The 21,504-nt window shown below is 47.4% G+C and overlaps 2 protein-coding genes across 42 annotated transcripts in view; both read left to right on the top strand.

The window, feature by feature from the left end:
- Window positions 1-167: 167 nt before the first annotated feature.
- On the top strand, window positions 168-12,276 carry fbxl2 (F-box and leucine-rich repeat protein 2). Of its 2 annotated transcripts, none has more exons than XM_029166763.3 (14): window positions 168-703; window positions 4,252-4,313; window positions 6,631-6,685; window positions 7,200-7,274; window positions 7,450-7,544; window positions 8,008-8,172; window positions 8,317-8,443; window positions 8,850-8,924; window positions 9,035-9,165; window positions 9,240-9,300; window positions 9,390-9,434; window positions 9,646-9,702; window positions 9,794-10,006; window positions 10,174-12,276. In XM_029166763.3, the coding sequence occupies exons 1-14, from the start codon at window positions 674-676 to the stop codon at window positions 10,279-10,281; spliced, it is 1,299 nt and encodes a 432-aa protein (XP_029022596.1). In that variant the 5' UTR covers window positions 168-673; the 3' UTR covers window positions 10,282-12,276. The 2 variants fall into 2 exon arrangements, with proteins under 2 accessions (XP_029022596.1, XP_029022595.1); XM_029166762.3 differs by having other exon boundaries at window positions 4,249-4,313.
- Window positions 12,277-12,487: 211 nt separating this feature from the next.
- Window positions 12,488-21,504, top strand: part of clasp2 (cytoplasmic linker associated protein 2) — a 36,055-nt gene continuing 27,038 nt past the window's right edge. For 12 of the 40 annotated variants that reach the window (XM_055512656.1, XM_055512660.1, XM_055512655.1 and 9 more), the window contains exons 1-6: window positions 12,489-13,533; window positions 16,129-16,207; window positions 17,812-17,915; window positions 18,388-18,479; window positions 19,116-19,191; window positions 19,860-19,957. In XM_055512656.1, coding sequence (XP_055368631.1) covers window positions 13,336-13,533; window positions 16,129-16,207; window positions 17,812-17,915; window positions 18,388-18,479; window positions 19,116-19,191; window positions 19,860-19,957 — 647 coding nt within the window. In that variant the 5' untranslated portion in view covers window positions 12,489-13,335. Of the gene's footprint in view, window positions 13,534-16,128; window positions 16,208-17,811; window positions 17,916-18,387; window positions 18,480-19,115; window positions 19,192-19,859; window positions 19,958-21,504 lie in introns of all 40 variants that reach the window. The other 28 variants (XM_055512663.1, XM_055512659.1, XM_055512665.1 and 25 more) reach the window with 5 other exon arrangements.

Raw genomic sequence — 21,504 nt, 5'->3', positions numbered from 1 at the left:
CGCCTCGGCCAAACCCCCCCCCCCTCGATCCCCGTTCCCCCGAGTGTCCGCAAGACCCCACAATCAAAACAAATCGACCACGCGTGCTTTTCCCGCAGCAATGACGTCACGTGCGCCCTCCCCCTTCCCCGCAAGTAAACAGAAAACGGAGAGGAAAACGACCGTGTCAGCCGCCATACGAGGGTTTGATGAGTAAAATACGCGACGGGGGGGCATAAAGACGGATTAATCCTCGCTTTGTGGCGTGCTCACAGCAAACTTGTGACACTCGGGGCCAGCTGACTTGCGCTCGAGCGATGAAGGGAGAGGCGGAAGTGAAGTCACTTGACAGACCGTCCATGTTATTATTGTTATTTTGGTAGCGCTGTGATGAGACGGGCTGCGAGCCGTCGGTCTCCGAGACAACGTCCGTCGCCGTCACCGCAGGCCGCCCCGGACCGACGCCGCCCTCGACGCCAGAACCAGCACCAGCACCGCCTCGCCGACCCGGAGACGGGAGCCTCGCTGACGGCTGGGGGGAGGGCGTGAGGACCCAGCTCCAGCTCCAGCTCCAGCTCGGGCTCCTACGCTCCGAGCGACCAAAAATAAAACGGCGACAAAAACAATAAGGGCTCCGGCCGAACGGCTCGACTGGTGCCCGCGCGCGTAGGAGCGCGGACGAGCCGCCGCAGACATGAACGGTATCACCAAGGGCCGGTTCGAGGTATGACCGAGGGAGCGGACCACCAGCGGGGGGGGACTGTTTGTTTCTAGTAGACGTGGGAGTCACGGGCTTGTATAAGCAAAGTGTGTGCGTGCGTGTGCGTGTGCGCTCCGTGTCCACGCAGCCTGAGTCGAGGCGTTGTGTCGGTCAAGGGTAATCCGAAATCCTGTTATTGTCCTGCAGCAGTACGGAGCTCAGGACTGCGGGACACGAGGGCTGTGGCCGGGGGAGGTGGGGGTGAGAGAGAGGGGGGTCGTCGGTGCATCAGGGCCGAGGCTGGCTGGCACTGTCGCCCGGGGTTCCAGGCTTCCGTGAGAGGGGGGCTGCAGATGGAGCGGGCTGCTGTAAATACAGGCTCCGTTAGTGCCCCCCCCCCTCCTCCTGCAAAACCTGTGGCGCCTCCTGGGAGCCCTGTGAACGACAGGTGCCACCGGAGCCCAGGCTGGGTTCGACGCCCGCCCGCCCGTTCTTGCCGCGGCAGCTGCTTCGGCGATCGACGCTCAGTAATAATAATAGGCACATAAATCATCCGGTTTCCCCCAGAGCATCTTCTGTGCAGTGGTAAACACATCCTTTATTGCCTGTTATAGCCCAGTGCTCCAATGCAGCAACTGCACAGGATTATTAGAAGTAACATGTTGTAAAATGAACTCTGAGTGCGACCAGATGACCTCCTGTCCATTTGTATAGAATTACTGAAGAGTTTATTATGTGACTTAGATTTTATCCATTATTGTCCAGTTTATGCTCTGTTAAACCAAACAAACGTTGACTAATTGTACTTTGTGCTCTTACAACTTAGCACATTAGCTTATATTTGCTCCCTATTGCCTGTGGTGCAATATTTACCATGTTGTGCCCAGTCAGCATTGTTTCCGTGATAGTGTATGGGCTTTAACGCTCCCGTCCAACTGGTTGTGACTCCCAGTTGCTGTCGGCGTTGTTTATCTAAATTACCATCCGTGCATAGTTGGGATTCTGCGGTGGTTTGACTTGATGGTACTTGACTTTCTCCATCAGGTGTTCTGCTGCGTGTCCCAGTGGTACCGACATGTGTTCTTACATGCGGGGGAACGGGACCTGGAGGTGATCCGGTAGTCGTGTGTTTCCGTACAGAGCTGTAAGCTCCTTAGAGTAAAACCAGTTTATGAGGGGGAGCAAGCTGGTATGATTCTGGAATGTAGGGGATGTTGGCCTATTAGGAGGGCTGCCCCATAAGTCAACACCTGGATGATGTGACCTGGCATTGTGATTGTTGATGTGTTAAATGCCAAGAATCCACCCATGCGATGCAGATCTAGTATCTCGAGTTGCTTTATCCAGTGAAGGAAAGCTAAGAGCTAAACTAGATGATCATATCCACCCTGTTTGCCGTCTAGGAATAGGAGTGTGACTGCATAGAGGAACTCCCTGCTAAGGAATGCCACTCTGCTGACTCTGCTGACACAGGGAACGAGGGCACCAGAATGCCGAGGTGACGGCCGTAGCGAAGCCTCTCAAACCAATTGTCCCGATGCCAGAACTACGCTCGGCCCAAACTCGAACCCTCGGGTTTGGGCCGCGACACGAGGACCGACAGGATGCTGAGCATGCCGTCGGTGCGCTGGCTTTGTTTCCCCGGACACACAGATGAAACATGATATGAGGTGTGGGTCTTTGTCAGGGTTTGGTTTGCTGTGTGTAAAACCAGGAAAGAAGTTGATCCCGTTTCACAGCTTGTTCATTTAACAAATTGACAGCTGGTTTTAAATAATGTCTTTCTTTTCTTCTAGCGTCTACAAACAAGCTGAATTTTACATGTCAATAGAACTCTTCAAATTTGAATATCTCACAAATTGCTCCTTCTATCTGATATTTAGTATTCAGTGTTATTAGAACTAGCATCATAGTCAAGCAACAATAGTTTATTCAACCCATTTTAGTCTCATGTTTAATTTACTGTTTAAGCAGATCTTTAAGCAAGATTTGAAGTTGTGCTCATTTTCACAATTACGGCAGCAGATTCATATTCGGGTTAGGGTTGAACCTAAACCTTTACTCATGCTTTTAGTCAATTTAATCAAGGCATGACTGAATAGATTATGTAACTATTAACCTTATTGCTGACCTTTATCCACCAGTGTATCATTTCTTTCTTCAGTGCTATGATTAAATATTGCCATTGTCTAGCTACAGTCGCGACTTTGCCTCCGTTTGCGTATTTAAAGTACATCTTGAGTTCTCTGCCAGTGGTTTGCTATCAGTCGCTCGGGACAGCTAGCAAAAATACGAGGTCAAAGGTCGAGTGATGTGTTGCAGAGGTGCTTCGGAATTAAAGCTAAATTTAGTCCTAAATCCTAAGCCACCGCTGCTGCCGGAGGCACTCAGTCAGTGTAGTGAGGGCCTTGTGTGGTGACTGATCCTATTGTCTTTGTAACGTTCAGCGCATACAGTATTGTTCAACCAAGGTCAGTTTGCCATATGATTAGTGCTACTAATGTGTGCTTAAAAGTTGTGTGGCGACAGCAGGAGCAGCATTTGTGTGAAACGCGTGTGGAAACCATAATAAGCATCCGGTGGTGGAAGCTGCTCCCAGTCCTCACTGGTTTGTGTACTGTGTTAGTCATTACCAGGGTACGTGGGGACCAGTGATGGAAAAAGGTTTAACTGTATCCTCGTGCTATTATTGGATGTGGTTAATCAGTAGGTTCAGATTAAGGATGTGTTTGGAACCCTGGCGTGTGCTGATGTTAAAATTCAAGCCTCTTTAGCTACGGCGCTACGTGACCCTGATGCCATCAGCTCCTAAAAAGGCACGTTTCGTCCGGCCGTCCCGTGACGGGAGCGGCTTCTTATTGCAGCTCGCTCCTGTCATGGCGCTCGCTACCTGCTGCCGAGACGTCGTCAGGATCAGCCTCCTCCCTTCCCTCTGTGCTCCCCACACTTCAGCGCCTGGGTTTGTGTGCGAGCAGCGGGGAGTCCCCTCATTAGATACAGTTACTTTGTGTGTGTGTGTGTGTGTGTGTGTGTGTGTGTGTGTGTGTGTGTGTGTCTGTTTAATTCACGGCTGACTTCAGCCCACCTGATCTAGAATGTTCTGCCGGTGTTCTTCACACAGAGAGGTCTGACTTGAATCACCTGCGAGCATGTGTGCGTGTGTGCGTGTGCGTGCGTGTGTGTGTGTGTTTCCCACTCAGCAGATGGCCAGACATCCAGTGAGTAGACTAATTGCGATAAGCATGCCAACAAGCTGACCAGGCTAAATGAATTATAAGCTCGTAAGGAGGAGACATGGACCAAAAACGGATGCGGCTCTGGTTTGTTTATTAGTGCGAGTTTAGGGATGAAGCTTGTTTATGGCTCATATTAACAGAGAACTGTCAGACTGTACTAAGCATGTGTTCTGGTGGAACACGTGGCTGCGTCGGTTCAGGCCTTATCTGCAGACGCGCTGCTTGATCGTATCTTGAACGCGTCAGCTTCCCAGTGTTTTGCTCACGTCTCATTGCTCCCGCACCTCAAACGCACCGTCGCCATCGCCCACTCCTGTTTGTCTTGTGTCTCAGCAGGTGTTCTCAAACAGCGAGGAAGCTCCCATTAACAAGAAGCTCCCCAAAGAGCTGCTTCTTAGGTAAGATGAATAACACGCTAACGCACGGCACGACACCCCGGGACCAGAACCCGGGTCAGGGTTTACTCATTAGCTGAAGCAGCCATGAAAAGCCTGTGTCTGTTATTGTGTGTGTGTGTTGTCTCCTACGTCGCCTTTTTGCGTTGTACAGTAAAATCAGAGATGAGCTTTAGTTACTGACTGACCTACACACATTCTCATTTGAACATGACCCCTGGCTCTGATTCACACGTGCACCGCTCTGTATGGATTCTGTCTGTGTGCGAGTTTCTGTCTACGTGAACACTTTTCCTGTGTGTGTGTGTGTGTGTGTGTGTGTGTGTGTGTGTGTGTGTGCATCTGCTAAACACTCCTAGGCCTATGCAAACTGTACGTGTGTTGTGCCTGCTATAAATAGCCCGTCTTAGCTGGTGGGGGAATTCCGCAGTGCTTCGCTCCTCTGCCGCTCCAGCTGTGATCCACTGAGGCTCCCAGTACCAGTACGGCCGGTACCGCAGGCCCGCGTTCACTGGTGGATGGGGAGAAAAAAGCCCCCGCTGCCTGCGGGGCATGACCTGCTGTCACGTGACATGTCGAGGCACTGACACGACAGCATCTGTGATAGCAGATTTCAGTTCAACCCCACTAAATATCAGCATAAGGCACTGAATAAATCTCCTCATTGAGGTTGCTTTAAGCAGTAAATACTTGACAGTGTAACATGGTGATTATTTGATGATCAAATTCAAAGTTCTATCAGTTTCCTACTTAATTTTCCCGTCGCTGCAACGGTTCACAGCTTGTAAACATACAGAGCCAAGCTGTTAAGCAGCGTATCACTCATTCATGTTGGCGATCATGTTGCTGTAGTAATAATGTCTAATTAATTTGTTTGATGGCTGTCTGCCTCCGCGGTGCCAGCGCCTGACTTCCCAGCACCGCGAGCAGCTGTTCTCCGACGCCGGCCCGCGAACCCGCGGCGCTGGTGGACCCGTCTGACGGACCCGTCTGACGGACAGGCCACAGAGCGAGCACTGAGCAGCTCAGGGTCCTCTTACCCACAAGTGCTGACTCAGCACCCTCCCCACCGCCCAAATGCATGTCTGACTGGAGTTCCTATGGCAACCAGCTTCAGACTTGCGCTGAAGGCTCGGCTCTCTCTTATCTGGCCACGCTTGGAGGACCAGGTGTACATTTTGTCCACAGATGACACTGCGTTCTAATAAAACCCTGCTGTGAGAAAAGGCAAGCGGAGCAGTCGAAGACAATTAACTTATTATCTGTGCCCTGTGTTCAGAAGCCTTTATTATTGACTGAGAATGAGAAAATCACGCCTGTGCTTCTGACTTTGGCTTCGTTGTCACCTGTTCCGCTCCTGCTTCTTCTAATAAGGCCCGTGTCGTGTATAATCTATCCTTATTCAACAAACCCATATCATATAAAAGGTCCCAGCAGCTACTGGCTGCCCTTTTATTCTTAAGTGCAAATGTCAAATGGTTTAATGGGACTTAGAATCAGACGGACTGATTGCTTCCCTGCGAGTACAATTAAGAGAATTTTTCTGACCATGGTAATAGGCCTCTCTCAAACATAATGGAAAATCAGATTCTCTTTGATTAAATTAGACAGTCAATCAATGATCGGCGTCACAGCCATTAACTAGTTATTAGAACATAGGTCGATGAGCACCCACGTTTGTGTGTGTGTGTGTGTGTGTGTGTGTGTGTGTGTGTGTGTGTGTGTGTGTGTGTGTGTCAGTCTTTGATTTGCTTATTATATATGCATATACAGCCCAGCATAGATCAAACAAGCCTGTCCCAGCATGCCCGGGCCTAACACACATCTAAACACACAGCCTTTGTCTGCGTCTGTATGAAGGAAACAATGGGCCGCTCCGGTTTCCAAGGGTTAAAAGGGCGTTCAGACCCCAGTTGCACTCGGAGCACTGGCACCCTGACAACTGTGTGAATACCTCAGCGCTTCTGCAGACTGCGCTTTCACTCCTTCATGTGTGGGAGCTGTGGGGAGATTTGAGCGCATGTACAGTATATACAGCACGCCGCCGTGTCCCGGGCTGCCTTGTAGCCTTGCATGTCTGAGTGCCAGAGATTACTCATTGGCAGATTAATGGATTGAGCTGACCCAGTAGCCCGCCGCATGCAGCCCTTTGTGGCCGAGCGGCCCTCAGCTCCAACACTGGCCGTCTGTGGGGCGCTCACATCCGTGTGTTCTCTGCAAACCTAAAAGCACACTCCCACCGGTGCGAAAGGAAAACGGCTCATAAAGTGAGCTCTTTATTTGATGACACAACCCACTCTGTCTGTCTCTCTCTTTCTAGAATATTCTCCTATCTGGATGTGATTACTCTCTGTAGATGTGCCCAAGTATCCAAGGTGAGTGCGTTCCTCCCTCTGCCTCCACGCCCGCTCACTGTGGACTAATTCAAACCAGCATTGATGTCATTATAAACTGTGCTTTGGCCAAAATGAGAGCAGTTCCTCTGAATCCTCCGGAGTCGCTGAGGCGGCGCCATCTGCTGGCCGTGCGCGGGAGCCTCGGCTTCGGCCCGGTGCAGAGTGACTGAGGGCCGTTTATGAATGAGCTGTCTGTGCATAATAACAAGGGCTTGGCACGGAGGCTGCCGACGCAGAGCTGTGGCCGCTTCTCCATTAACAGCTTTAACAGAGGAAAACGTTATCCTCCTGTGCCCTACACAAAACCAATAGTGGAGTTTCTGCCAGTAGGAGATTTGGGCAGTTTGGTCTCTTCTGCTAAGATTCATGCAGCTCATGCAGTTCCTTTCACTGGTCACCGTGTGCTCCATAGGCACAGAATCAAGCCCACAGAGCTGTACAGTTGCTGTCACCCCCCGTCTGACTCACTACAACCTGTCTGTGACCCTCGCAGGCGTGGAATGTCCTGGCCCTAGATGGCAGCAACTGGCAGAAGATCGACCTGTTCAACTTCCAGACCGACATAGAGGTGAGGGTTGTGTGTGTGTGTGTGTGTGTGTGTGTGTGTGTGTGTGTGCGTGCTGTGTTAAGTAGCATTATCCAGCCCCGGGCTTAGTGCTGGCTCACTGGGCTTTAGTGCCAGCTGTGACGTCACAGCTGGCCGTCTATGTGGCGCTGATCTCCCTGTCCCCCGTCTCTCTCAGGGCAGGGTGGTGGAGAACATTTCCAAGCGCTGCGGAGGCTTCCTCAGGCAGCTGAGCCTCAGGGGCTGCCTAAGTGTGGGAGATGCCTCCATGAAGTGAGAGTCCCATTTTGTCTCTGACACACACTGATGTAACAACCGTGCCTCTTGTGGGACGTTCACTAAGTCATTCTCTCTCTGTTTGGATTACATTCTGTTCTAGTCCCGGTGAGATTATGTTTAAAGTTTAAGCAGCTTGTGCTGTCGCAGTCCCAGAGGCTTTGCTTTTTTCTTTTTAAAAGAGATTCATTTACTCCTACCTTTAATTGTAAACACATAGAGAGGGGAACTGTTACACCACCGGATGCATGGTTTTGTTTCACGTCTACATGCAAATCTTTTGAAAGATGAAGATTTAATTTAACATCAACGGCAGAATTAAAGTAACGCGTACTGAAACCTCCTAAGGGACTGTAATTGACGGTGTTAATTGGCCCCTGAGCGGCTCCCAGCATCTGACGTCCCATTCATACCATGAGTAATTCACCTTCTCCCCACTCGCTGTTCCACTGTTTCCTAGGACGTTCGCACAGAACTGCCGAAACATTGAAGTGCTGAACCTGAACGGCTGCACCAAGATCACAGACAGCACCTGCCTCAGTCTCAGCAAATTCTGCTCCAAACTCAAACACTTAGATCTCACCTCCTGCGTGTCCGTCAGCAACCACTCCCTCAAGGCTCTCAGGTAGCATCCGCGCCCCGTCCCAACCTGTCCGCTCCTTCGCACCCCCCCCCACCCCCCATTAAATCCAACGTGATCACACGCGCCCTGCTGCGGTGGCGCGCGCTTGTCCGGGTGTGTGTTGTGACCACTGTGGTTGTTGCTCAGTGACGGCTGCAGGATGCTGGAGATGCTGAATCTGTCCTGGTGTGACCAGATCACCCGCGACGGCATCGAGGCTCTGGCCAGGGGCTGCGCGGGCCTCCGAGCTCTGTTCCTCCGAGGCTGCACACAGGTACGGTGTGTCACACGCACGGGCTCTTGGAGGGGACCTGCTTCACTGTGATTCTGTTTTCAATGTAGGTTTCAGCCGGTAACACTCTTAAAAGCTTGCTGTCGGTTGGTTTTAAACTAAAAGCCAAACCCTGCAGCTGGCTTCTTCCTGCAGCAGGGGAACGTGCCCCTTTCCCCACTTACTGTTTCCATTCCACTACATTTTCCATTCAGTCATATGTGGGCTCTTTGGTTTCACTATGTTCTAACTGGCGGATGTTTCCTTCGAGGGGGTCGGGGGTTGGTCATGTAGTGGTTTTTGTTTCTTGCTCATTTCTAGTCTAGTGGTTTATTGTTTAGAAGCTCTGTTACATCCATATTATGTTCATTGATCTCCATCATGTTTGTGCATCTTTATTCTAACACAGCTGGATGATGGAGCCCTGAAGCACCTTCAGAAACATTGCCCGGAACTCACCACCATCAATATGCAGTCTTGCACAGTAGGAGTCATATTTTGTTGTGTCTCTGGATTAGAACGATGCTGATAATGACGTTTGATGGACGTGCAGGTGTGTCTGTGTGGTTTTGTAATTTGCCTCGCTGCCCTCAGCAAATAACAGACGACGGCCTGGTCAGCCTCTGCCGAGGATGCCACAAGCTACAGATCCTCTGTGTGTCCGGCTGCAGTAACATCACGGATGCCTCGCTCACCGCACTGGGACTCAACTGTCCCCGACTCAAGTGAGGAACGCGCATGCAAAGGTGCACAGGATGCAAAGCTCCCGCGCGACCCGTTGATCTGTTTCTGTTTTCAGGATCCTTGAAGCTGCACGCTGCTCACATGTTACGGATGCTGGGTTCACTGTGCTGGCCAGGGTGACGTTCATTTGCTTCTTCTGCCTTAACATTTATTAGAGCAAAACACCTTCACCGCAAACGCTAAACCTGCTTGTTCTGCTTCACAGAATTGTCATGAGCTTGAAAAAATGGACTTAGAAGAATGTATTTTGGTAAGAGTTTTCTTTTAGGCCCAACTTCAGGCTCAGAGACTTATTGACATTAAATTATAGGAAGAAGACAGATGATTTTAATCGATTAATAGCAATGCGGGTTACAACCTAGAGAAGAATTTTAAAGGGAATGAGTGAAAATGCAATGCTGAGAATCTGAGCGGCCTCTAGACATGGAACAGCACCCTAATAAAGCCTTTCCTCCTCTCAGGTGACAGATAACACCCTGGTCCAGCTGTCCATCCACTGTCCGCGCCTGCAAGCACTGGTAAACATTTGCACCTGAAGCTAGAGTCTGTGCCAGAGTCTGCGTGGTTAGCGAGGTCTAATCTGAGGTGTGTCCGCTGTGTCCTGGGCAGTCCCTGTCCCACTGTGAGCTGATCACAGACGACGGGATCAGAGCTCTGAGCAGCAGTGCCTGCGGTCAAGAGCGCCTCACCGTGGTGGAGCTGGACAACTGCCCCCTCATCACTGACGTGACCCTGGAGCACCTGAAGAGCTGCCACCGCCTGGAGCGCATTGAGTTATACGACTGTCAGCAGGTCACCAGGGCCGGCATCAAACGCATCCGGGTCAGTGAAACTCATCCAGACAGAAAGGCACTTTCCCTTTACTCGTGTTTTTATCGTCTTTCACTTCCTCTGAAGTTGAAAAAAAGCCCAGTGAACCTCCCAAGTTACGTTTGATATCATTGCATGCTTTTTATTACTGTGAATTAACGAGGCTCTTCCCCACGCAGGCCCACCTTCCAGAGATCAAAGTCCATGCCTACTTTGCCCCAGTGACACCCCCTCCCTCTGTACATGGAGGTGGCCAGCGTCTGTGCCGCTGCTGCATCATCCTTTGACAGTGGAGGGCCAGGGGGGGCCACCTCTGTCTACAGGTCCTGCTGCTCTGAAATGGGGTGGTGGTGGAGGGGGACTGGGAGCCATAGGGGAGAGGAGGGGCTGGACCCACTCACTGCTCCTGATCACTGATCAAAACCTAGACTGATCGCCACTGATCCCTGATCAGCTGAACCCGCGTCTCCTCTCTCCTCTTGCTCATCAGCTTTGAGGCAGCCCCAGGCTTTGGCATGATGGGGGTTGGGGGAAAGAAGGCGGATTGCTGGATGAATGGAAGGAAGGATGGATTCTTTTACTCTCTGTGTCTCTTTTTTTTCCTCTTAATGTAAGGACAAAAACAGATTCTCTGCTTCATCCTGCTTCTTACACCCCCAACCCTCCCACCTGTGGGCACAGAGGACTGCATCTGGACAGCTGGAACGTCTGAACAGTGGAATCACAAAGCATGATGTTCAAACAAAAAAAAAAGATGATATTGTCACCCAGGACAACAGTCCGCTCTCTGTGGAGTATCATCTCAACCAATCACATGACACCTCTATGTGACCATCCTGTGAATCATTCTGCTTTGACCAATAAGCACGCAGCATGGAGGGACGTGAGAGCTGTGTCAAATGTGGATCTTCTGGGTGTGAACGGCCCTGAACCGTGGGCACAGTGGGTCAATGTGAGAGGTTGGGAATGAGAAGTGCAGAATGGGACATGTTACATATCTGTGCATCTTCGGAACCTCTGAGATACCGGTTCTGTTTGTACAAAGAATGTTTTGCATTGGAAAAAGAAATACACCTATGGCAACCCACTCGAAACGGGGGTTGGGCCAACAGAATATTGTTGTTTTTTTTTCAGTGCTTATAGTAATTGTCCACGCCTGTCTTTCCGGAGAGGGAGATAATGCTTGTCATTGTTTTTGAAAAGGAAAAGAAGAAACTGGACCTATGATTCAGACCCTTAGTGTCTTCTGTGTACTGCGAGGTAATGTTAGCTTGTAGGCCCTGATCCAGTCACGTCAGTAGCCCTGTGCACTAGCCGCCGCTTGATCACTTAAGCATTTGTTTACATCCTGGATTAGGTTAGCACCGCGGACGAACGTGTTTACAACAGTAGATCTCCAGTCTCCCTACTCTTCAGCGTAGGTTTAGTAACACTGGTAATGACTGTGGCGTACCCACTGTTTTAAAAATGGGCTGTGATGTCCAATTTTCAAATGTATTGCTGCATATATCTGGAAACCAATCAGGGCTAACGGTGCAAGTTTGCTTTAAAATGAAATGGAAATTTGCCCAAAGCTGATAAAATACATACGAGAATGTGGGCAAGTGCACCTAAACTTTGTGACAATCACATGGAATTATGTATTTGAAAGTTAATTTATTATAGTTTTGTGTAATTGGCGGTTTACTAATATTGTAGTGAATAATGAAGTGTCTTAATTCAATATACACAGCTGCACTTGTTTAACGCTCCAAGCAGCACACGAGGAGTTATTTAGAAATAGCGTTTGCTACAGTTCTTCTGAGATCTGCCAGTAGAATGCACTGAATTAGTCAGGAACAAATTCACACTCATTCAATGCTACAGAGCATAGGTGAGAACAGGAATGTTAAACATAGTGGCTGAAAGCCCCAGAACCAGCTGTTCAGTCCAGACTATTCAGACACTTCTTCAGGATCAAACATTATCTTTCCATGCAGAGTAACGCACACAGGGCATGAAATGCATCCTTTGGAGCACTGAAAATACAACAGCTTGACAAGTGACTGTGACTGTGTAGTGTTCAGTGACTGGGGAGATTGGCAGGACTGTGACTAGGACTGAAAAGAGGAGAGAGAGAGATAGAGAGAGAGAGAGGGCAGAAAGGTGAAGAAGGACTTGACTGGCTGTGATACTAATGTCCTCTCTTTGACAGATGTTTTAACAGTTTTATGTTTATGAAAATAAAGAAATAAATTAAAAATAAACAAATGAATAAATAAAAGTGACTAATAGTAAATGTACTTTGCCTCGGGTGTCATATTTGTTCCAGAGTTTTCCTAGAGGCACTGGACTCTGAGTTTAGCCGCCAGGTGGCAGCAAAGCGCCGTGAAGGCAGCAGACACGCCCACACAACCGGCGGGCTTAATTTGGTTACAGGAAGCCGTTAACGTGAGCAAAACGTGTTATTGTACCGCATTTTGCGTATTAACGTTCACATTGGAGTACCGCCGTGGTTTATAGTACGTTTGATAAGTTGGTATTTTACGTCAGGCATCACTCGGGCGGCCTGTGCGGCGTCCAAGGACCCATTATCGGCCTGGAAGCTGATCGGCGGCGCCCCCTGGTAAACTGCAGTCCCCGGCCGCGCGCTACGTCTCCGCGCTTCCAAACAGCTTTAGCGGCACCGGCGATTTTTCCTGGATTAAAAAGAAAGCGGTTACCGCGGGACTGGCGCCGAATCACTGTTGTGGATGTTTGGTGCAACTTTGGCGCCTTCGGAGTCGACAGCTGGTGGCTCAGCAGACTTTCCAGCCCGTGGACATGGAATAGAGAAGCGGACCGGAGCCAGGCGCCAGGCCTGCAGATAGCCCCCTTAGCCGGCGGAGCTAGCTGTGAAACTCATTATACTCGTTGGGTCCTGTTGCTAACTAGCTAGCCTCGGGTGCTATTTTAGTTAGCATAACAGTTAGCCAAACGGGGCTGCTAGCTTGTTTTGATACTGATATACTGACGGAACCTGCTGGGGGCCACTACAGTTCCACGTTCCACGAACTTTTTTTGAAGTTCACGTTAACCTTCCGAGCTAACGTTGCCAGCGAGCTAACGAGCCGAGAGTGTGTCGCACAAAGTTGAGGTTTGGGTTTGAGCAGAGCGATGCTGCGTGTGTAAAAGTCATCTCTACGTTTCACAAAGAGGTTTCATGTGGATCATCGGACATCAGCCAGACGCAGCTCAGACCACCGCGGCTCTCCCCGCGGGACTACAGAGAACACACACTTCGGTCCACCACAGCGCGTCCCACTAACTGTCTCTCCCCTTCGGCCGGCTGCTGTGGCTGGCCACTCGGCACTGAGTGCCCAATGGAGGAACATGACAACATGGACTATTTTTACCAGCAGGTACTGCAGAAAGACGTGTCACGCAGGTTGCAGGTCGGCCAGGACCTCGTTGATTACCTGAGCGACCCGCACCGCTCGGCGGACGTGGAGCAGGACAAACCCCGGCTGGACAAAACAATAGACGAGCTGACGGGATGGGTGAACTCCAGCAATTTCAAGGTGAGATATTTTAGCCCGTCATCCTGTGGGGGAATCGCAGTGTCACTGCAGCAGCCATGCTCGACGTTTGATTTTCCATCAATATATACCATGTAACCCCCTCAGGGCCAGAAATCTAAACGCAGGCTAATCTATTACATGTCTTCTTTCTCGTGGCTGTAAAGTGTTCAATAGTTGTCTAATCTGTACCACAAGAAGCAGGCATTTGTCGAGTTCATCCTGAGTGACAGTAGCAGATCTGTGGGGCATTCTTGTGGTGTGTTGGGGTTTAATTGTGTTGGATGAGACAGTGTTGAGGCGACCCATTGTCAGGACTGGGTGACATGGGGGAGGGGTTAGAGGGCTATGCTTTCTCTCCATCTACTCTACCGTTCTCTCCTTCTCTCATTCAGACACACACATTATGTGTTTAGTGTTCTGTCTGTTTTTATAAGTGGCTAGATCCAGAACACAGCAATAACCTCAAAGTCCACTTCCTTATGTAACCAGCTTTAAGTGATGCTGATCGACTTCCTAGTCAAGGGAAAATTATGTATTGAAATGCTGCTGATTCAGCATTAACACAGTAACAAGAGAGGAAGAGGTAGATGGGAATGTTGAACTAGACCTTTATATGGAAGTAGGGAATCAGAGAACTTAAGTCATGACTTATAAATAAAAAAAATAAAAGATATAGGGAGACGTGTCACACGCCTATTCCTCTTTTATGAATGGATCAAATACGGAACTTATCCTGTCTCTTTTTGTGCGCGATGGACTGGAGCGTTTTTGTCTGTGCGTCAGATTCATCCTCACATGCTGCTTCTTTCCTCCTGCCACAGACAGTTACAACATCGCATCATGCCCCCATAACATCACAGTGGCCTTAATGCTCATATAGAGCACTTAAATATTACATATTGCATTTACTGTATAGGCAGTTGGTTCAAATTATGTGTGCTATAGAGGCACACACTGATGATGAATCCATGAGGGTAGTCCAGCTCAGACTGCTGTCCCTGCAGATGTAGCTCTTCCTGCAGGTGCCTCATTGTAAAAGCTTGTGGGTCTGTAATGGGCAGCAGCTGCAGGAACTCTTACAACAATGAGAAAGGTCATTAGCAAGGACTCTGCATAGTAAGGTTTTGGTTTGTTTATTAACAGTATATCAGTGTTTAGTGAGAGTTATCCATGTGCATGCAAATGAGTTAGATGTACGTAGATCAACATGGTAGTCAAACACGGTTTGCTCTTTAGGTAACACTCAGTTTGTGCTCATTTTGTTTTGCTTTTAAACGTTTGTGTTTGATTAGTGATTCAAACCTTTTTTTTACATTTTAATGCAACTTTCTTTAAGCCCCTGCAGAATCCGGAGTGAACCCTGTACATGTTATTAGCAGGCTAAACCAACACATGCAGCAACCTGAGTCCTCACAAAGGCCCATTCATACAGAGGCTAAAAAAATTCAGCCTACCTCAGCCACCAAGATCGCCGGCTGGTTATGTGGAGCATAGTCAAATATTTGTGTGACATTGTTGTTCTTTAGTACACATTGCCCACAAGTCTAGTGTTTTCTTAAGGGATACCTGAACAGCCCTTTGGTAGCATCTGAGGCTTGCAGAGCAGGAGAGAACCACATCTCCCCACCTATTTCTCTATCTTGTCTTGTTTCTCCTCCTGTCTCGCTCCATGTGACAATGCCATATGGTTATAGGCGCCAAGAGTGTTGGGGTCCTGAGTGGAGGAGGGGGAGGAGAGGCCTGAAGGCTGTTTCCTTCTTACACTGTTTCTCCTGCTGTTTTTTTTAGTCTCCCCTACTCCCCTTGAATTAGGTCACTATGGGAAAGTCATCATTTAAACACAGAGATCATATATCGTCTGCAGGTGATTCTTGTTTCCTGTGATAATTCTTGGCTTCGATGTTACTTCCTTATCACCATCCTTTTCCATTTAGTGTCTGTAGCTACCTAGCGTCCTTCTTCCTTTGACTATAATTGGGAAGAACTGCAGTCTGATTTTCTTCTCAGTTCAAGACAGATGAGTCTGGAGCGTTATGTTTTAATGGCTTTTCTTCTTGGACTGTTCAGTTTTACCGCAGCGTTGCCAACACAAGCATTCCAGGCGCACAGCACGGCGTGGGATGTGATCCTAATCAGAAACACAGTGGAAAACTCTTTTCCACTAGACAAAAATCCAGACTACCTCCCCCCTACATGTCAGATCTTAAATCTCTTCACTAGTAGAGTCAAATGAGGTCAGTGGAGTAAAAGAGAGGCAGGAAAAGTGAATGTCAAGGGTCATTGTAACACACATCATCACATTGATAATTCATGTGTTAAACTGTTGGTCGACACATCAACATTACCCAGATTAAAGAAAGTAGAAATAATGTGATTATATTAGAGAGCAGTTATGCAGAATGTATAAACAGGACACATAAGAGGGTTACATAATCAAGATTGCCCCAGCTGTCAACCTAACATTTATACAGCCATATATTAACCATCAAATATGACATTTGGCTGGTTTAGAGCTTAATTTATTCATTAAAACATATGTTTAACTTGAATCAAGCATTTTATAAAGTGTAGCCTTTGTCTGTTTTCTTTTTATAGGTTGCTTTACTGGGGATAGACATCTGTGGTGCGTTTGTGGACCGCTTGGGAGAGAGGTTCAAAGGATACCTGGGCACAGGTGAGATTCTTTATCCACCCTCACTTAAAATTCACAAGTGCAAAGTAAAATCTGCATTTGCTTTTTGTGAGCTTTCACACAAAGCAGCAACTGAGTAAGTGTTTGCCCTGTGTGTGGAATGGGGAGGTATTCATGTACTGAGATGCTTTCATATTTTGTGGCTTGTAGGTGATATACATGCCAAACCTGTACAAACCTGCTTTTGGTGAATCTGCAGCTGCCACTTATTTTTATGCATATGTGTTCACATCTTTCATTTTTCATTGGTACTTGCCCAGTGTGCTTAAAAACTGTACTGGTACATGAAGTGAGAGCATTTATTTGCTGTAATGCACACTGAGCATTTTTAGCTCGTCTGTCCTACTGTTTTGTATCTCACTTCCATTTTGTGGTTACTTTGAGACAGAATATTCTCACCAAAGCCTAGTCTCCCCTTTCATTTTACATCCTCAATATCTGATTGAAACTAGTTTGCCACACTAGCTCAGCCTATTACAGCCCAGAACCACACCTCACATTCATATGACCTCATACACTGGATCCCATCTCGAATTTCATGGTCTGAAAGTGTGTTTTGTGTGGCTTAGGTTCTTCTGTGTGCTGGCTTAAGGTGGCACCAGCTGTCTTTGTCAGACAGACACATTCTTGTCACAAACCCACCCAACCCACAGTAAACTCTGAGCTCAATGGAACAGACACATTTTACAACATGCATGCACACAGACTATATTCGTAGTTCATTTAGCAACACCAGCTGAGTTGTGTGTGATGTCACTGTGTGTGTGTGTGTGTGTGTGTGTGTGTGTGTGTGTGTGTGTGTGTGTAGGTGATGTGATGTTATCTCACTGAAACACTGCAAGTTCTAAAATCTTCATCTCACATATCTGCTTTTCTGTTTTAGCTTCCAATCTTTTTCCTAAACCCAAACATGCGCGCGTGCACATACACTTTAAGAAAGGAAGATGAGATTATTGAATTGTTTTATTGATCCGCATTCGGTTGTTGCAGAATATGTAAAATAGTATGAAGTTGAAATTTATAGCTCACATATACGATTCAACAACCATAAATGGAGAGGTAGTAATTGTGATTGTCACCACTGCTGTCATGTTTTCTGATTAAATGCAAAATGAGTGGACTTGTCACATAGAAGAGAGGCGTTTGTGTTTTCATGCTTATTTCTGTTGTACTCAGCGATGGAATCTGACATTTTTTCTGTATGAGGGCATTGTGCTTGTTGCTAAGGAAACCAGCTGTTATGGTAACATATGTACACGCTTACACAGGAAGCACAAGGATGACATCACACTATCTCTCCTCCTTCTGATATTTCAGGCTAGGAATGTGGGTAGGAGCGTGTTTATGTGTACATGTCCTTCTATGTGAATTTGTGCATATCTGATTGTGTCATTGTCAGAGGAAAGATTTATTTACCTCTGCACTGTAAAAGTGCTCCACATGGGGGCAGACTTTATTTGTGGCCTTTAAATCTGTTTTAAAGTTGCACGTGGCTTCATCATTTACATGATTTATGTACAGTAATTTTTTCACTCTCCCCTAAAACCTCTCCCTCTCTCTTAACGCATCTCGTTTTCCATCTGTAGTCCTGCCAGCTCTCGTGGACAGACTGGGTGATGGAAAGGACCAGGTCAGGGAGAACAGCCAAGCTCTCATCCTCCGCTGCATGGAGCAGGCCGCCTCACCCACGGTGAGATACACATGCACAGATGCAGACGTTTGTCTAAGCTGCTTCTGTGTAGGTGTGTAGGAGATGCACTGTTTCTATGAAAACATTTAGATTTTTATTGAAACTAGATGTTGGCTCAAGAAGTTACAGTAAAACGTGAAGTTTGTGAAAAGCTATTCAGGACACAACAGACAAATCACAGCTACTTACACATGAATAATACATAGTCACTGGAGCTGAGAGGTGCCCTCTGTTTTGTGCTCCCTCTTCTGGATTATACAGGCATTACTTAGGCTACACCGCCACTCCTTTGTGTTGTGTACACAAACACACATGTCCACAGATCGTAAAGTTCTTGTGCTCTGTAATCTGCTCAAACCCCTGTTGCGTTGCCTGGCACAACCTTCTTCTCTGCTTCCTACTGGCTCCTTCTGTCCCTCACTGTTTCCTTCTCCCTTCTACGCTTACGTTTCTGCTTCTTTTCTTTGTCCAGTACATTTGGGAAAGGTTGCTTCCCGGGTTTAAACATAAGAACTTCCGCTCTCGAGAAGGAATCTGCCTCTGCCTCAGTGCCACACTCAGCACGTGAGTTACTTCTTTATGTATAATGATGTGATATTGCATATCATTTAAATGTAGGCATGTTTCTTGTCTTTATGTGGGCTCTTTTTTCTTATACCCTTCCAGTAATTGGGATGGGAGAAATGTTCCTATGTTCTATGAATGATTATAGAATCCCACACTGTTTTTTGTTTTTTTCAGATTTACCTTGCGTTTTGCTTGCTAAAATAAAACGCCATTGCAGAAACATAACAGACATATGGTTATAACACTAAACATATGACTTCCTGCTGGACCATCTTGAAAATCAGTTAATGTCTAAGCATTTTGTGGATGGCTATTATTACCATAAGGTCTCTACCCTGTTAGAATCACAGTGCTAACTTTAGCGTCCTTTTGCTAATGCAATCTGACACTGTTGGGTAAAGTGCTAAGCTGTAACCTTATAGTAAAGGTACATGAGCGTCCATTAAGCCTAAGTACTCTGACACAGACATTACCTCCTTCTAAATTGACACCCTCATTTTGTTTATATTGTGTATGTGTGCATTAAATTGTTTCTGTAAAAGTATGTATATAAAAATAATTAGACAGTAGGCCCAAATATTGCTTTACATTGTCCTTGATCACCCTGCTGTGTTCTTGTCTTGTGTCCCTCAGTTATGGAGCTCAGCCACTGAGCCTCAGTAAACTAGTTCCTCATCTTTGCTCCCTGACTGGAGACCAAAACCCACAGGTAGGTGGCAGAGGGTTAAATGTTTAGAAGCTTGTATCTGTAACGCAGTATGTGTGAGAGTGGGTAGGTAGAAGCCATTGTTTGTTCCTTGTATCAGCTGTAAGCCTGTCTGCTAAGCCTGTGGTTTGGCCTTCAAGTGTGTTGGCAGGCCTCTTAAGGCAGCTATGTGATTATTACTGTTATTAGAGGAGATGAACTCTGTAGCTCCCCCACTTAGCCTGAGCCTGCTGGATCACAAGCGCAAATCACCAGCCGTCATCCTACACAACTTTACTAGCGTGTGTGTGTCTGTGTGTGTGTCAGAAGAGAGAGAGATAGAGCTTGGTTTAACCTCCTTGAGTTGCACCCCAAATCTATAATCTGCTTCTACCAGTCATCCAATGATTGTTCACCAACACACAGTCCTGACCAATCCGCAACAAGCCCAATCACCCTCAGTTGCACAGCGTGTGTTTAACACATCCCACCACCCAATCACTGCAGTGTTCCACAATGTAACAAGCAAATCAGATGTCTCCCATTAGGGGGATAAAATGCCAGACCCTTAAGGATTTTTTAATCCCACGCAGTGCAGAAAGGGCTGCAATCGTTTTTGTTTTCTAGGAAAAATTACAATAATGAAATAATAATAATAAGCCTTTTGAGTGTATTGTATGTTTTGTGTGTAGGTACGTGAGGCCTCTATAACAACATTAGTGGATGTTTATCGCCACGTGGGTGAACGGGTCAGGGCAGACCTGTCCAAGAGAGGACTGCCTGCTGGACGGTAAGTTTTATTTTGTCACACATTGCTCAGAGACACCTCTGATTGTATTGCTTTTGTGTGTTGTGTGTGTGCTCTGCACAGCAGAGGTGAGTTGTGTGGGGGGTCTGTGGATCCCATGGCCTTGAATTGAGTCTGTTCCAGGCCACACCATGCACCACTTTGCTCTCCACACACACACAGAGGCACTTTCATCTAGAGCACAATGCTGACTGACTGGGCAAAGAGGGCGGGAGGGGGCAGATGGGGTACAAAGGCACTGGGTGGAGTAACAGAATTGGATAAAAACTGGATAAAGTGTATGTGTGTTCATGTCATGTGAAGAGGTCCATTGAGTGGGTTTGTCCTTCTTTGGTCGTCCTGGTTACATGTGCTGTTGAGGGTTATTCTAAGCACAAACTGCCCCCCGTCTCCACCCCTTCCCTGTTTCTCCCATGTGAGAAAACTGAACAGCAGCCAGTGTTGTGTGCTGACTGCTCACTATGAGTCCTGCGTCTGTGAATGCTGGCCTTGGCCATGTGTCGTGATGTGCATATAAAGTCTGTCTCCAGTGTAAATACACTGTCTGTATATGTGGAATTTATCCAGGCTGTGTCTATCTGCTTCAGGTTACATGTAACAGACAGATCCAGTGATTTTGCTCTGGATTCATTCAATCACAGTGTGTAATATGAAATTCTTGCGGTGCTGGCCAAAAATAAGACTAAGATAAGTAGGTTATATCTGTGTGTTTGGGCTTTTATAAAGGAACTGACTGTAGGAGATCTGGATCTACCTGACCAGATCAAATATCAACCCTGTACATGTCGCATCAGATTAGAGAGGTTGCATTGTGAGAAAGTGGGGTTGAGGTCATATTTTTCATGTTGCTGTGCCATGTTTTCAACTCCCACCCCCAAGTACCTCTAAGAACAGGCTATGTCAGGTTAATTCACCTGCTGTGTCGTTCACTCTACACTGAACCTGATAACCTATCTAAGAATGGGAGGGACAGAGGTCACAAGAATAGATCGATGTGGATCCTGTCCTGCGTTGTATGTGGGTCAGACTCAAACTGGATTTCCTTCAGCAGTTTGGTAGTTGTCTTGTAATCCTGATACAGTGCAGATTTAATCACGTTCAGCAGACCTAAATTATGAACACTTTTATTTTAAAGGGACATGAACCACTTGAAAGCTGAGTCATCTCAAAGGACTCAGGGTCACGCTGTTTAAATAACAATCTGCGTCCAAGACAAATTGAAAGCCTGGTGTTAATATCCTTAAGGTTCTTGACTTGATACATTTTAAGAGATAAGAGGGTGAAAAATGAGGAATGGGAGTTAATGTATGCAAGTGGGGTGAGTAGGAGCGACGTGGGGGGAGGAGCAGCCTTGCTTTCTGTCTGAGCTAGCTGTACAGCCCACCCCCCTCTGATGAGTGTGTATGTCTGGGTATGGAAGAGAGGTTATGTAAAGGGTAACTGAATCTCTTTGCTGCCTGTCACACACTGGCCCAGTTGTCCTTCTCTCCTTCTCTCTCTATATCTCTACCTTTTAAAATACTAAGACT

The sequence above is a fragment of the Betta splendens genome, chromosome 11, assembly GCF_900634795.4.
Source record: "Betta splendens chromosome 11, fBetSpl5.4, whole genome shotgun sequence".
Lineage (NCBI taxonomy): Eukaryota > Metazoa > Chordata > Actinopteri > Anabantiformes > Osphronemidae > Betta > Betta splendens.
Note: the sequence above shows the minus strand (reverse complement) of the source record. Positions and strands in the feature narration are given on the sequence as shown.